A 17,330-nucleotide genomic window follows, 5' to 3' on the forward strand; every position below is an offset into this window, starting at 1 on the left:
GCAGGAATATCCCCTGGATCTGATAACAGTCCATTGCAGGGCACCATGCACACACATTTACATACTCAGTCACATCTAGGGGCAATTTAGAATAGCCAGTTTTTGGGAGGTGAGAGGAAACCAGAAGAACCTGGAAACTGACACAAACAAAGAATATGTGGAGACCATCTCCACACAGACAGGAACTTGAGCTCAGGATTGAATTGGTGACCCTTGAGCTATTATTATTATTATTATTATTATTATTATTATTATGGAGGATCAAGATGATAAATCCTTCAGCTTATCCTTTGTTGAAGTTCCATTTATCAATTCATGGCCTATTTCTGCATGATTCATTTTGTAAAATAAATATGAAATGATAGAAAGTTATACAGCATTTGGGACTTAATAATAAAGGGCAAATGCTCCTGTGGTAAAATGAGCTGAGAACCACTGACTTTGATACAGATGAGATTACAATTCATGCACCATACTGGCAGAAATTCATCTACCATCAAAGGGTTCACAATTTTTTTTTATAAATCATTATAATAATATTAATTTTTTAAAATCACTATCACTATAATATTAATTTTAATAACTATATATATATATCATCATGGTTAGTGAGCAATCTGAGATGCCATCTATAAGGCGTACGAAAAGACTGACGAAGAGGATGGACATACAAAAGAACAAAAAAAAAGAGGAGTGAGCGCGAGGAGGGAGCAGAGGGGCAAGAAGAGGAGAAAGGAGGCTTGTCTGAATGCTGAAATGAACTGTGAGCTGTGAATCTGCTGGATGAAAGAAGGGATACTGGGATGAGATGGAGGGAAGGACAGGAGAAATGAGGGAAGAAAGGAAAGTAGGAATGCCATACCTTTCACTACCTTATCCAGATAGTGAGCTTGGGAGATAAAAGACAAGGACATGTAAGGGGAGGATCTGAACAGTGCTGCTTCCAGAATGAGACACGGACAGCAAGAGCTAGAGCAGGTGTGCGTGCCTTTAGTGACAGGAACCGACAGCATGCATTAAGAGCTGCACACACATACAAACACACACACACGCGCACACACACACACACATATAGCACAGGCTCAGACACAAGATCAGGAACACAGCGAGAGAGAGAGAGAGAGAGAGAGAGAGAGAGAGATGGAGATAAAGCTCTTAAGAAGCAGTTCCTGTCCACCCAGCTCTGGCATGGATAAGCATTATTATGGCAAAGAAGCATCTATCTTGACTGCTCATCAATGCTATCATGACTGTTTGTATAAAAGTACACATATACTATATTATTATTATTAATCCAATAAAAGAAAACAAAGAAAAGAGGGATATTAAACTAATGTGTTTAAACCTAATGCATATAGAATCCTAATTATAATTATTTTATGATATTAAATACAGCTACATAGAAATAAATTCTACTTATCCTGTACGGTATAACAGGCTGATTCTGACTGAAAGATGATTCATATTTACTACAAATAACCGAATGATTTTTCCCTGAGCATTTCTATTATAGTTAAGCTCCTTATGTAATACTATGATTCTCTGTGTTTCGCGAATGATGCATCTCACCATGGCATGTATAAAAGGCATATTAATATTTCATTGCGACAATATTAAACATTGAATACTTGCACTCAAAGCCTGGAGAAAACCGTGCAGCTCTCCCTGCATACTGAGATGCCAATTTGCCTTGTATAACTTCAGAATGCCTAAAACTAAATATAGTCAAAACATCACTCGGCTTATTTTGATTTCCTTCCCCGCTGTGTGAATTGTCGAGTTCTGTTTATGGCCCATTTCTTTTCTGGGGCCATTGACTGACAAACAGACAAAAATCAGGGTCTGGAAAGCGCAATGACAGCAGCAAAGAACTGTGTCACCCATTTCTAGTGAGCAGAGGTGGCAGGGACACTTCTCAGAATAAGAAAAAAGATAGAGAGAGAGACAGAGAGAGAGTAAACAGATGAGACAGGGGACGAGGCACAATAGTGTTTAGACAGGCACATTGGGAAAGGCAGTCTCCCAGAACGGCTCAGTCCACTGGCCCATTCAGGATCTTTAAGGTCAACGGGGACAATGAGAATCCGCTCAGCAAATGCAAACTGAGCAGACCCCAGACAGGGCCAAGAGAGAAAAACACTAACATTTACTATTCTCACTTATATAGTCACATAAATATTGTACATTTCTACCTAAGGGCCATTACTCTTAATTATGCTTGGAGGAAATTGCCATCTGCTGCTTTTATAATCATTACTATGGGTTTATCTGTATTGCATTATCTAAGATGAGTTAAAAGCATTGAAATCACATTAAATTCAAAACTGGAACACTTCCAAAATGTATCGTACGCCAAATTCTCACTTCGTGTATTCATCAGTGGAACCAAACGCTCATACATATTGTATATACGCACTAATTAAAAGCCTCAAGGACTTTATTTAACTAAAGAGCAACAACAGGGCCTTCATTTTAATTTAATCTATACATATAATCTGAAGAGTTACTGGATCTCCAGAAGAGTTTGAGATCATCTTTTCAGTTCACTACAGTTCTGAAAGGGGTCAGTGAGGAACAGTGAGAAAATAATTTACAACCGTGTTTATTCCAAGTAAAAATGTTAAGGATTTAAGTCTTGCTTCTAGACTGTAAATAAAGATCATGCTAGCGTCACTGTTATTAGTGCCTGAGGAACAATGCATCCTCAAAAAGCAATATCTAAATAGTAATGTGGAACTGGACACAAAACAGATTGACCTTATTGTTTATTCCCTTCCTGTCATGAACTTGCCACTTTGGAAGCTTTGCTATGCGCTGTGGGAAACTGGTAAAAAAGATAGTTCCACCAAACAATGCTGTTGTCTAACACGAAGTCTGAGAAGACAATGAGAATGACGTCAAAAACTGCCAATGTTAGTTTTAACTATTAGCAATGTTAGCAGTGTTTGGTAGAAATCTAAACTAAAATCTAAACTGGCGTCAAGAAAGATCGCAGGCTTCCCATAAACCCGGCATATGGAGAAACAGACAGTCTTCAAGTCTTTTTTTTTTACCAGACTTGAAATGACTGGAAGCATTTCAACTGTATTGGGTTAAGGGAAGCCAGATGTAGTGGCAAAGTTTCTCTCCTGGTGTCTTCCTTATGAGTCAACGCTGAGGTAAAGAAAAAACAAGAAGCTCAAAGAGTGAAGGAAAAGAGTTGTGTCCTCAGCTGATTAATTCTCTGGCAGTTTTAATCAAATTCTAAATTTAGTTAATATAAGGTTTGGAGTGAAATAGGTATTTTGAATTCCAGAGCTTTTCTGAGTAAATAAAAGCTTTCCATCTGATTTTTTTTCTCGGTCAAGCGCCCCACTAAAAAAGAGTGTCTTTCCAGTGACTGTGCTGCTGGAGACGATGCAAATGTTTGTATTTCGCATCACCAAATCAAAAAGCGACGGCAATGTAGGCGGATAAAAAAGAGGGATGAGGCAAAGGATGAGCGGAAATGAAAAGACACCTTAGCATTTTCACATTAAAATGCATGAAGTCAAGCTTCAGATCCTTGAGCAAACCTCTTCATGCTATGCCGAGTTACACAAATTCAATTACGCATGCTTCTCCCTTTCTAGTGCCACCCCCCCATACATGACCCAACCCTCTCTCTCTCTCTCTCTCTCTCTCTCTCTCTCTCTCTCATACACACACATTCAGAAATACACACTAGCACAACCACACCCCTTTCACCCTACCGATAGTGCAGTGCTCTCCATTCCAGCCTGGGCTGCATTCACACTTGCCGTCCTTGCAGGTGCCATGTTCGCTGCAGCGCGGGTGGCATGCCCTCTGATCGCACACGGCACCCATCCAACCCTCCTCACAGCGGCAGCCGCCCGCTACGCAGATGCCGTGGCCGCCACAGTCCGACGCACAAAGCTCTATTGGAGTGAATAGGGGAGGGAGTGAGAAAGGGAAGGGCACAGGAAAGACACAGGGCAGAGGGGGGGTGACAGAAGACAAATCCAGAAGTTATTGTCACAGATCAGATGGCCATGCTCGACTAGCTTGTTTGATGGCTCTTGAAAAGGAATTCTCGCGCCTCATAAGAGATGAGAGGATCCCCTTTGGACAATACAAATCTAATAAGTCTGTCTCAAAAGGAAGGAGGGAGGCGGGAACTTGGTCAGAGTTTCCCACTGCCCCTCCAACTTTTTTTTTTTAAATGAGCCCCTTTGTAGCAAAACAGAAAAAGTGAGAATCCAATTTTGACTTTCTATGGAAATGGCAACACGTCAGCTTTCATTAAATCCTGCTTTGCCATGATATGAAAGCTAGGAGGCTGACTGTGGCTTCTGAGGTGACACAAGACAGTGTATCTCCATAGTAGGGAAAAAAAGGGAAAAAAAGAAGAAAAAAAAAAACCCTGCACTGCAGGCGAGTCAATGAGTCAGTGGAGGAGAGCACGGCCAGATGGGGAATGTTCAACACGCTCTAACAGAACCTGCATTTTAAAAAATCTGCCATCTGAGTGTTTACAAATCAAATGCCCTCTTCTGCCTCCTGGAGCTCAGGGGACACCGAGGCAGCCAGGTGGGTTAAAGCGACAGAGACAAGGCAATACAGAAGTGTAACACTTCAGCGGCACCACCACTGAGTTGATAATCTTTCTCCAAACTCTGCTAGCCAAGGTTATTTTTCACAGTCAGCTAGGTTTCAGGAAGAACAGGTGGAAAAATTGCTAAGCAATTGAAAATGAGAATGAAGTCATACCGTGAATTAAATTGTGTGTAATAAAAAAAAGGTGTTCTTGCATGCGAAAGTGTTGACGCACACAGGGAGTAGTAATAACCATGTATTTCTGTCTGATTAGTCAACGTCATTCACCATTTGCCACAGGGTACCGGAAACAAGGTAAATGCTTTGTATTAATGAGACAGATACTGTATATCCTCTGCAGGGCCATTGTTTAATCCATATGTGAGTCAAGTCAGGTTTTTCAGCCAGAGACCATAATACAACATTACAAGACGTAAAACCTTAATGGAGAAAAAAAAACTCTTTACAGAATCGAGTCTTTGTTAAATTATGTAAATGACCTTAATTTTATGTGTTACTTTTCAATTAGAGGTGTCGTAACAGCATTTATTCCAAGCCGCTCAGAGTTGTCTAGGAGACACCGTCCTGCTTCCTGCCTAACAACCACATACCCACAGCAAACACAAATAAAGGGCTGGATACTGTTCCATCCTGCATAAAAACATTCATCTCTTCCTGCCTTGTTTTTCAGGTCTCTTACTCTCTCTATTTCTAGCCTGCTCTCATGCACAGAAATAAGTCATTTTATTATTTCTGGAGAGATGTTTCTGTAATAATGGAGGACATCTAACTGACGCAGATCCTCATCTTTCTAATAATGTCATTAACTATACAGCACCGCACATATCACAAAAGAAACACATCTCTAGCTTATCGTCATCATTTTCATACCATTTTAGTTTTCAGCTATGGAGTTTTGAGCTGGGAAAATGTAATGAGATTCTCAAATGTTGTATTTTTAAATGGACTTGCTCCTCCAGTACTTGGACAATTTGTATGTAAAATCACAAATAGGTCAAACAGGGCTGTTACAGGAGGTGATTGTGTAATACCATTAAAGGAAGAGGGCTTTTGATTTTCTTTTCACATGAACAAAATTCACCTCCTGCTTATTTAAGAGATTTGAACCATTTTTTTAAAAAAAATTATAGTTGCTTGAAAATCAGGAGTGCCAACATGATGTTTAGTTACATATATAGCATGTTCATAATGCTCACATAAATTAGTGTGTTATGTGTTTTAAGTGTGTTTGGTGTTTTATGTTATGTTATGTGTATGTTCTTTTAATACTCCTTTGTAAATTCTAAATAAATTCTGTAAATAATCAAGGGTATGAGGTATAATGTCCTCTTCAGCACACTTTCAACTACTGCCTGTAGCGTTTGATAAAACAATACATAGATTAGCATTCCTAATCATGATACTGCATATATCTCAGGTTGACAATGTTCCTGGATCCTTATCATGTATGTGAAATGGACAAGATAACTATCAATTAAGAAAAATGACCTCAGCCAAAAATAATTCTCATTACTCTAATTTAGTGCCATATGATGGAAAAACAAGCACTCTCTCTAAATCTCTCTCTTCTTCTTCTGCTGCTGCTTCTGCTTCTAAATATCCATGTTCAAGGTCACTTGACTTCTGATCACCCACATCTGCAACTCATTGAGAACTCACCTATATAAACCACATGAACAGGGCCATCTGCAAAGTCTGGCTCCAGGTTTATTGTCTGTGACTTTACTCAGCCTTGTTACTTTCTATTGGGCTGTTCTGGTTTTGATGTTTTTTTTTTAATGCTTTGCTCTTTGGATTTGCCTAGAATTAGTGTGTTTGCACATCGCCTACCCTTTAGCTGCGCTCATCATAACTGCCTGTTTGTTTAGATTATCATGCTTTTTTTCTAAAATGCATTTTCATCCATCACATCTGTGATTTCATGACACTTAGATAATTAAACGTCTCTCCTCAACTGCTAACACAAGTAAAATGCACTTTGGCTTTATACAATGACTTGGATTTGTGCCTGAGTTCTCTGGCCTGAGGTACACATTCTCATGAGCAGACACTCCTCCATTTTAATTCTGGCGCGCTTCATGAGCTCTGAAAGCAAGCAGGGCCAGGAGCCAGAAACTGCAAGCTAATCATAATTTACGGCACCAGCCCTTCTGCTTGAGAAGCCAGCCTTTAAAATGCCTATTTTCCAGCAAATCCCCTGGATTACCTAATAGGTCAGCCTGTCAGCTTGGCATTAATGGGGGAAATTCACAGTCACAGATCGTTGTGTTTCGACACTTTGGAAAAGAAGACTGATTTTTACTTGTATCTTCTCTTTAAGCCCGGTGGAGAAGCGTTTTATTGAAAGCCAAGGTCCAAAATAAATTGGATTTCTAAAAAAAAAACCATAGGTAAGATGAAATAGGCCTTTCATGCCTAAATTGCTGAGATTTTGATTATGTCATGAAATCATTTCAGAGCACGATAAATAAATAAAACATAAACAAACAAAAGCTTTGGGTGGTTATAGTCTCTAGACCAAACCTCTGAAAGAGTTGAGTCAGTTTGCACTCTCTTGCCGGCAGTAAGTATTGCTTGCAGAGAGGAACTCTTACTAGAGTATCTACAGAAGGAAGTTGAAGTGGCGCAGTCTCAGGAGGACGAGTGCACAGAACCCAACTCTGTTCCAGCATCTTCACCACATGGATGAGGCAGCGAGCCAAATATATATTGTATCAAAGTCTACTATAGCCTCCCCTACTACTGACAGACACTTTACCACACTGAACATAACAATACGGAGAAAAAAATGGCTCAACATAGCAGAGAAAGCCTGCACTCCAGTTCCAGGTAGACAACCGGATAATTTATTGGACCTGCAAGAGAAATGGCCATGTTACAGCAGCCTAGCAAAGCATGGAGTAGAAATTTTAACTAAAAGAAAGAAAAAAAAAAACCCTGAAAGAAGCAACAAAAATAATCAAAGTGGTCTGCACCATCAAAATAAAGCATTAAAAATGTGATTCTTTATAAAATAGCTAACAAATGAATCATTATGTCTCTGAGATCTGGAGACATAATCATATGCATCTGAGAGTCTTAGCAAAAAGGCCTTCCTTAAAACACAGAAGCAATCATTTCTGAAAAACAACCGGCCTTAAAGTTGCTTTTGAGATTTCTCGGAATAATGCGAATGGTGAACTGCAAGACAAATTACCTTTAGTGTGCAATTATACTCCAACACCCCTAGGAAGAGAGGAAGTGACTGCTCCCATGGCAACAAGTAATCGGGTAAGATTAGGGACAGCCTGCTGAGTTTTGTTTCGCTAATGCAAGTTGTACCTTAATGTACAGTATGTGCACATGAACATGGACAGCAGATGAAATGCAGTGTTAAAATGCACACCTCAAAGGGCAGCACAGATATCTCAGTGTTTACAAGATTAGTATTAACAGCATGAGCTATTCATCACTGGCTGCATTTTCACTCTCAGACTCACTTACAAACACAGAAATGAGCCTTTTTATTATTTATTAAAGAATCCGTAATGTAGGTCACAGTGGTTCTGAACAATTTACAGTAGTATCTGTAGAATCTGATTAAAAAAGTATAATATGAAATAAATTAGCGCTAGTTCAATGGTCATTGGAAATGGTACCAGATCTGGATCATAGGTCTGAATCATAGCATGTGGAAAAAAAAGTGGCTTTAGATTAGGGTAGAACATTTTATCCATAAATGGCCAGTGTGGCTGAAAATCTTTTGTTTTTAACTAAGCAAGAAGACATCCAATTCCACTTGACTGAAAGTGTAGTCCATTAAAAATCTTTTATATAACCGCTTGAGACAGAAATTTAAAAAATGCTTTCTATAAGTAACAGGTTCTCAAGGTGGCATCTGTACTAATTTCTCCTCCATGATAAAACTCTCACATCTGGATATCTCACATCTTTCCTGGGTTTCATGTTTGCGTCACACATGGAGATATGATCACATTTATGTATCATTAAATAAAACTATAATCATGACATTGTGGCGGTTAGGAATATAAAGTTAGGCTCTATACATGCTGTAGCTGTCAGTAAAATGGGCAATTTAATCAGGTTGCACTATCATGCTCTTTGGTTTACTTTCTTTTTTCTTCTTACAGGCTCAGAGTAAGGACAAAGAGGTGATGTAAACCATAGCAACAAAATTTTAAAAGACTTGTAAAAATGTCCAATATTCCATGATTGCTAAAGAGCTTAAAACATGGTGTAGCTTAAGCAATGGTTACAACAGAAGTGTACTCATTGCTTCAGAAACTCTGAACTGGCCTGGATTCTAATGGATCACATCAGTTAACTCCATCAACATTCTGGTCCCCAGCTGTGATTAACACTGCCACTGCTTCAGATGAATGAAGTAGCCTGAGGTTTTTTTTCGCTCATCTGTAACAGTACTGACCTGTTGAGCAATCGTGCCCGGTCCAGTTGGGGTCACAGTTGCAGGTGCCTGTCTCTGCCAGGAAGGCTCCGTGACCTGAGCACTGGTCCATGCAGGATGCCCGTGGACTCTCACACCCAGAGCCTCCCCAACCCACAAAGCAGTGGCACTCGCCGCGCACACACACACCACGGCCTGAGCATGTGGGGTCCAGACAGTCCACTGTGAAGAATAATAAACAATGGTTTGAGTCAGAAAACGCTGCCCAAGCTAAAATAAACACACTTCTCAGTGTGGAACAGGAACTCAGAAACAGGGGAGAAAGCTCAAAAGAGAAAAAAGAGAGCTAGAGTTACTATTTGTCCTTGACAAATATGAATTTAATTCTTAAAATTACATTTTCTATGCTTTTGGAATAATGTATTTGGTAGATTTTTCCAAGCTTTTCCTCTGGGAACCACTTGCATAAGGACCTCTCCATATTCCCAGCAAATATTTCTTGCATCTGGACAGGAAAGAGATTTTAAAACTAGAGAATAAAACAGCCACCTCCATAGCCATTCCTCATACCACCAGGTGGAGTAGATCTCTCTCTCTTTCTCTCGGTAATGAGATTTCCTCCCATTGCCAAGGAGGGAGGCTGCAGCCAATGCATGCTGCGATAAATTGAAAAGTGGCACAGGACATGCTCCCCCTCTTGCCGGCTGCTGAACCCAGAAAACCAAAAGCAGGATGGAATGCAAACAAGGTGTCTGTCGCATGGCTCAAGCCTGGTGGGCAAAAAAAGAAGAAAACCACACTCCCATCCTCACACATTCGCTGCTCTTTATTCGGCTATATTCCCCTGCCTGACTCATGACGCTTAATCCTTCCATCCCTCAACCTCTGGCAAAAAAGGAAAAAAAGGCAGAAAGTCTGTTCAGTCGCATGCTAATGATGGCTAATGGTTGTTTAATGAATACAAGAGACCTCGAGAAAGCTGGCGAATGTGGCCTCGGTTAACGAGGGGACAAGAACCGTGAGAGGAAAAAAAAAACTCAATTAGAAAATAATAACAACAACAAGAAATGGGATCTCACAGATGGAGAATGTACAATGTAGGGGAACCCATTGGGGGCCGGTGGAGAGGCCTGCAGCATGGCGGCTTCGCTCTTTCCCAACATAAAAGGACGAGGAAGGCCTTTATAGACAAACAGGAGCTATGGCCTCTTAGCAGATGGCTTGGGTGCAAAGCTGAGATCATAGGCTAACTGACAGAAGCTACTCTCCTGGCAATTAATCATCGCTGCCTGAAGGTCGCAAGGAAGAAAGGTAGGACCCTTAAAGGGCCAGCAGCCCTATTCACTCCCTCTGCCTGCAGACTGTGCGACCCAAAATAGAATGTGCGGTGGGGATCAGAGGTGTCAAACCCCGCATTTATCAAAATCAACTGCTCTATTTTTCATCTTGAAATGAGAGCCGTCAAAAGGTGCCAAGCACAATGGGCAAGCTCAATCTTATCTCTCAGCACCTTGCTCTGGGCCCCTCTGCCGGGCCATTTGGGACACCATTAAAGGATTAAAGTCACAATTTGCCTCTGTGCAAAACTTATTGGATTTCACAAAAGAAAAGGGATTGTTTTGCTGCTTAATGGAATGTCATGAAGCCCTCCAAAACATCCATAATATATGAAAGAGAAATGAGGCCAGAGAAGCTTCACCAGCTTATCAGAAAAAGATCACTACTGGGCTTGACTCCAAAAAGTGCAGGGTCTAAAATATTCAGGAACAGGGTGCGGGCTGGTCCTGAAAAAACTCCATAAGCGTACCCGAGGCCAGAGGCTTTCTCTAAATTATAGCTTTGTGCTTGGCACTGGACAAATGTTGCATTTGACTAGTGGAAAGAGAGAAACACTTTGCCTAACTATAGTGTGTTGCTCAGCAGGCTGCTGCAATCAGGTAGGCCTCATGCTGGGTGCTGTGAGGGGGTGAATTCTCCTGAGAACTAACAAGTGAATGACATGAAACTAAAGGATACCTTCCACAGCAATTCGCTACTGAAATCCCTTTTCAATATGGTCCTAAGCTGAACCTGATCTTCTTTAGTGTTTTTGCAGGAGCGCAGCAGATATTTAGAGCCCAGGCACAGGAAAAGAAGAAATATTGACCATGAAAGATGAAAGTAGATTATACTGATCATCAGTATGCTCTTACCTTCCTCACAGTTCTCTCCTTTGTAGCCTGGATTACAAATGCAGGTCCCCACTATGCATGTCCCATGTCCGCTGCAGGTCACGTCGATGCACTGGTTGGTGGGAACGTCACACTCCGGCCCTTTCCAACCACTGTGGCACATGCAGCGGCCTTTCAGGTACTGACCATTTCCACTGCAAAGAACTGGACAGGACGCTGCCAAGAAAGCAAACACAAAAACGTTTCATTTATTAATTTAATTGCCACCAGTGACTACAGTATGCAAAATCATTTTCTGTCTAAACAACAATCTATATTTGAAAACAGAATATTATGGTTTAATTTCCTAATATTACAAGAATATTGTTCAAGGCTTCGTCAAGGATTTTTAAAGCCAGCTTTCTAGTATATTCTATAAAGCAAAAAACTACAACAGCTTGTACCAGTAAATATGCTGTTATATCACATTGGAGATTATTTGATGTTGACTTAATTTTTTTATTTGAATGAAAATAGAAACAAAATCTCTCTATGAAAGCAGGTACTATACCACCTTCTGCAGTGCTCAGAAAATCTACACAGTGTGAGAAAGGTATTTACTGGTTAATATAGGTGGGTTGTGCAAATATTAAACGAGACATAGCAGAGGCAGACAGATATACAAGCCAAGAGCTTGCAGGTAACAGAGCGAAAAAAGTGAGAAGTAGAGGCAAAGACAGAAAGAGCAAGAGCGAGAGAACGAGAGAGAGAGAGAGAGAGAGAGAGAGAGGGGGGGGCGGTGAGTTCTTACCCCTGCTGCAGTCTGGTCCTCTGAAGCCCAAGAAACAGTGGCAGGTTCCAGCGATGCAGTCTCCATTACCAAAACAGTTACTGGGACAGTCATCTATTGAGTCTAAAACCAAATCACACACAACAGTGTCTGTCAGAGCACCTCACAACATCCATCAATAATCTTTTTTATAAATCCATTTCTGTCTGCAGAGAGGCTTTTTTTCTATTGCAATGCCTAGTTTAGCCTCAAACTAAAACAGATTCTTCTTGAACAAACTCAAACAGATTAGATGTAGTTTTCATTCTCCTAAGCAAAGGTGTAGCAAAACCATGCTTTAAATTTAGAAGGGTCTGTAGCTTTTTTTTTTTTTAATCCATACAGAGGGTAATTATATGTGTATATACGTAGATACAAGCCAAATACATGTAACATATAAGGTACAGGGTAAAGTAAAGTTTCAAACCCCCATGGATTTCTGAATGGAAAATGTAGTACTATTTTAAAAATCATCAATATAAATTTTCTTTTAATACCCGAACATATAGTAGTTGACCATGTATGTCACGAAATGTCTTTAAATGTCGTTGCTTTAAATCAAATTTAAATCAAATTAAATCAAATTTCTTTTTTTCGGTTATCAAATTTCTTTTTGCAAATTAAAGCAGTGGCACTTCTTATTTGTGTATATTGATAAACTATATATAATGATTTCATTTTCTCTATATAAAAAAGGGTTCAATTCACAGTGTGAATATATTTTAAAAATATATCAACATCTGTTTTTCCCATACGTAGAGTATAAAATTTAAGGGAACATAAATTGCATGTTAACCTGACAAGAATATAAGGCATTTATTATTAATGAATAAAGCCCATAATAAGCATGTTGAAAAGGCTGGAATTTGAATATTTGAATTTTCACCTATATCTATTTTTTTGTTATAGTAATAGTTCTACACAGACCCATCTGTCCAAAAAAACATTACAAGTGCCTCTAATACTTGTAAGGTCTGGGATGGAGTGACAGTCTGCTGGAAAAAGGGCTGCAGTGTGAATTCAGCATAAACACCAGCAATGTTTTGTGATAAACACACAACTATTCATGCACAAATGCTTGCCATCTCCACACATCCCCTGCGATCTGGAGGTTATGCTATATATTCTCCACATTGCGTTAATGTTCTACAGAACAGGGCACTTCGCAATTCCAGTAGTGGCTGGAATTCAAAATCAGACAAGGCAGTGAATTAAGCACAAAAATGGCAAGGAATAGTATGTCCTCTCTTCAGGCCCCCAGGACTGCTGGCACTCCTTGAGCCATAATCGACCTGAACAACTGCTTTTTTTGCTGAACAAAGGAGGGGATACGTGAACCTCCTCACAGTCCCCTATCCTTCCTCAGGAGAGTCAGTCACCATGAAGGATGCAGCAGGAGGAGATAAAGAGCTGTGTCTGGAGAAAAGAGAAAGTGGGCAACTCCAAAGTGAGTTAAAGGAGTGCATTTTATACATTCATCAGCCACAGTTTCAGTGGAATGATGCAAGAAGAAGAGGTGATAAGGTTGCCTATCCCCCGGTGTGTCCCATCAAAACTTTGGTGCACTGTTTGATGGTCTCCACGACTGAGTTCTCACTTGAAGGCACTGGATGATTTCAGAGACCTGTGACACCAGGGAGTTTAGTGTTTGTGAGTGTGTAATAAGATGCATACAGAGATGCAAAGCTTCACAGCGTTGCCATTTGAAATGTATCCAAGAAATACAATTATGCACATTTGACTCCTCAGGCGAGTCTTGTCTCGATCTGTATTCAGTAGAAAGGTGTTGGGGGATAGGCTTTGGTTGCCAATCTGCCAACACCAAGCTGCATCAAGACAGATATATATTTTTAAGCAATCATGTACTGCATACTCCACTTACCCACCCAGCTAAGTTCATCTCCTTAAAACTCTAACATCTGAAACAATGTAGTGCCTTCATGTTTTATTCAGAATAAATAAGTACACTGAATGGTTTTCCTGAATGGTTCTCAGGCTCCCTAACAGTCTTAAAAGCCAGACGGCTTGCTATTGCTGTTGAGTTGGTAGTTTACTTCACTTAACATGACCACGATTGCTTTCCTAGGAAGCAGTTATTTGATGGACACTACAAACGACCAATCACAGACCTCTGTTACTGACATTCTGTGAAAATGGTGCTAGTGTTTTTCACAGCTTGTCTGCATACAAGTCACAATCTTGCAAACCACTTTTATTAAACCCAGTACAGAATTTTGCTTTAAGAAAACTCATTAGTATCACTGCTTTCAAAGGTCTTGACTGATAAATACTGGTGCACAGAAATGAGTACACATGAAGGTGTGAAGAGTTAAAGAGATGGTGATATAACTGTAAGTATTCTAACAGTTGTGACCAGTAGAGTGCAATACACATCAGACAATCTGCAGTGAGTGTGTCTGAAGCTAAACCTACCTCACATGCCAGACTTCTAATTACCTGGTACATTTTTGTCAATAAATATGGCACAAGAAGCCATTGGCTTGACGCGTCAAACTTTTCTCATAGCTCAATGGAAAACATGTTATGGCATTACATTTTCTTGGTAGTTCTAAAATTTTTAATAACATATAATGATGGGAAATCAGCATTGTGGACTGTCCAAGAAGCTTGTTGTGTCATTGGATTAAAAAAATGTTTTCACGTCAGAAATTGATCCACTAAATTGCATACACATGCAGATGTGGATAGTCAGTGAGATTGTAGTCTACAATGCTTGTAGCCAGTGTCTAAGGCTGAGCCAGTGACTTAAGTGGTGTAATCCATCAAATAAACCCAGAATTACAGACCCATGAACAACATATTACATGTCTGGCCTTAACACGGCATGTTCTAGCCATTAACAATGGATGGGCATGGATTTAGACAGACTGTGTTAGGAAACCAAACACTTTATTTCTTCAGGTAAGGGTGTGAGAGAATACAGTCCAAGGACAGACAAATGAGAGTGTGTTCTGGTGGAAAGCAGAAAGGATCGAGCATCTCAGCCTAGTAATGAATGAAGAGCAATGAGGATGAAAGAGAAAGAGAGGGAAATGGGCTCCATCAGTTATTTTGATAAACCACTGTGGATGAGTATAGAAATAACTATTTATGAAAACAGAATATGAGCTGTTCCAGCAGTGATGTTCATTTATTTTCATTCCGATGTGATTCACAGAATCACTGAAGCCACACTATAGTACATGAAGCACCACTGCATTTAGGGTACAAAATATAAAATATAAATATCTGCTGCTGAAAAGCTCAAACAATAAAAGAATGTCTAGTTTATCTTTAACAAAACCCTCTTCATTGTAACATTTCGTGATCATAATTCGTCTATTTAGGTTATGCCTTTTAAGTCACATGTCCTTCATGACTTCATCATGACCTCATCATGACTTCAACAGGACCATCTCCTAAATTAGTAAATGTGAAAGACCTTCTAATCCCGAAATGCTTGAGGATCATCTAAGACCTTTTCTACTGAAAAAAAAAAAAAAAAAAAAAAAAATAGAACAGCTAGCTTCATTCTGAAGGACATCATCAGCTGACCCACTTTATCACTACTTCCCTCTCTAGCACTCTCTCAAAAAAAAGTCTGATCAACTTTGACTTCAAATCAAATCCTACCCAATACCCCCTGCTCTATATATTCTCTCCAGTCCTTCGAGATTGCGCCCTAGACCTCAGGTGGTTTATCAGACGCCCTCCCTTCAGACATTTTCCCTCCCGGGAGCAGAGAGCATTTCACTCCGACAACCCTTCTCCCCCTCCACCATCATCAGATCAACCCTCCTCACGGTATCAAATATCTACGCCCAGTGCGAGACTGTGCTGACGTCTGTCTCCGGGCGGGTCACGTCTGCTGTGCCTCTTCGACTGAGGACATGCTTCTTCCATCGATCTGCTGTGCTCCTCCCTCTAATCACCCCACTGCACCACCCCTCGCCTGTCACAGATGGACCATGGCCCAGGAGCTTTTAATTAAAGAGCATGTGAGAACAGCTCCCAGCTGCCACCTTAGCGAAAGCCGACACCTCATGCTCCCCCCACCCCACCTCTCTGCTCACGCCAATCAAAGACGCCTTTAGCGAACACAAGACAGAGGACAAAATGAACAAACGGCCTACACCGGAGGAGGCCAGATGTCGGCAGCTGGGCTGCATGGTCACTGTGCCATGCATGAACACCAAAAGGAGTATTAAAAAGAGAGAGTTATTCTTTCAGCAACAAGACGTGAATGCAAACTAGAAGTTATAACGAGCAATAATGGCTCAGGCAGGGGGCAGAAGAGGGGCTGAGCAATCAGACGCTTTGAATCTGGGCAGCATTGTATTCAAATGGGTTGTGCAAAAAAGCAAAACCAGCCTTGGTGAAGACACTTGAGCACTAATGGAAGCCTCAGGAGCCATCATTTGAAGGAGAAGCAGGGTGATGTGGAGCTCTCTGTCTTTGTTATCCACCTTGATTGCTGTGTAGAGGCTCAGTCCGCTTGAGATCATGCTGATCAGAGCTGAAGAGCGGTAGATCGGTTAAATAAGTAGTGGGGTGCTCCTGTAAATTTCTCTAGCTGCTTTATCTGACGGGGGAATTTTAATATTTGAGGATTATGAATGGGAAAGTGTCTTTGCTAACTGTGAATGAAGAAATGGAGTAAGATGAGAATCGTGACCATCAAATGAATGTGTGAGCTAATGATTCTCATCCACATCAGATTTAAAAGCTCTGAACTCTCTCTTGTCATCAATGCATCTCTTACAAGATGAACTACTCAGTCTATACAGCTAGGCTCCAAGGTTGCATGATTTCCACTAAAATGAAATGATGATTTTGGAGTTATTAAACTGTGATTAACATTCGAGCACAGTCACATCCACTGGGTTCTCTGTAGTAAAACACAGAGTTAGTCAAACCGGTCAAATGATGTCACATGATATTAAAGAAAATCTAAAGATTATATGTTATAATATTATACAGTAAGAAATACTAATGTTATCTTAGAGGTTCTGGGTTAGTGACCGCAGGATTGTGAGTACAAATCCCAAGACTGACAGGAAACCAATGAGCAAGGCCCTTAACTCTCAACTTGGATTGTATCCATCTCAAATGTATGCTGCACTGGATAAAAAAAAAATCTACCCAATCGATAAAGATATATGTAATGATCCAAGCAAGAAACATAGACATCAGGCTGACTAGAGAATTTTAGTTTCTGTTTATTTTAGCCATACTAGCTTGAATTAGCTGAGTTAGCCTTTCACATATTCAAACCTGGCACAACGGACCACACAGAGAAATTAAGCATCAACTTGACAGCAGGTTTACTCAACTGTGAATTCATTTACTC

The 17,330-nt window shown here is 40.3% G+C and overlaps 1 protein-coding gene across 6 annotated transcripts in view; it reads right to left on the bottom strand.

Moving 5' to 3' along the window:
- tenm4 (teneurin transmembrane protein 4) overlaps positions 1 to 17,330 on the bottom strand; it is a 192,900-nt gene that overhangs the window by 69,285 nt on the left and 106,285 nt on the right. For 4 of the 6 annotated variants that reach the window (XM_026934852.3, XM_026934849.3, XM_026934845.3 and 1 more), the window contains 5 exons: positions 11,963 to 12,064; positions 11,194 to 11,388; positions 9,023 to 9,223; positions 3,732 to 3,917; positions 863 to 889 (listed from right to left, as the gene is read on the bottom strand). In XM_026934852.3, coding sequence (XP_026790653.1) covers positions 863 to 889; positions 3,732 to 3,917; positions 9,023 to 9,223; positions 11,194 to 11,388; positions 11,963 to 12,064 — 711 coding nt within the window. The remainder of the gene's footprint in view (positions 1 to 862; positions 890 to 3,731; positions 3,918 to 9,022; positions 9,224 to 11,193; positions 11,389 to 11,962; positions 12,065 to 17,330) is intronic. The other 2 variants (XM_026934846.3, XM_026934847.3) reach the window with 1 other exon arrangement.

Source organism: Pangasianodon hypophthalmus, chromosome 14, assembly GCF_027358585.1.
Source record: "Pangasianodon hypophthalmus isolate fPanHyp1 chromosome 14, fPanHyp1.pri, whole genome shotgun sequence".
Taxonomy (NCBI): domain Eukaryota; kingdom Metazoa; phylum Chordata; class Actinopteri; order Siluriformes; family Pangasiidae; genus Pangasianodon; species Pangasianodon hypophthalmus.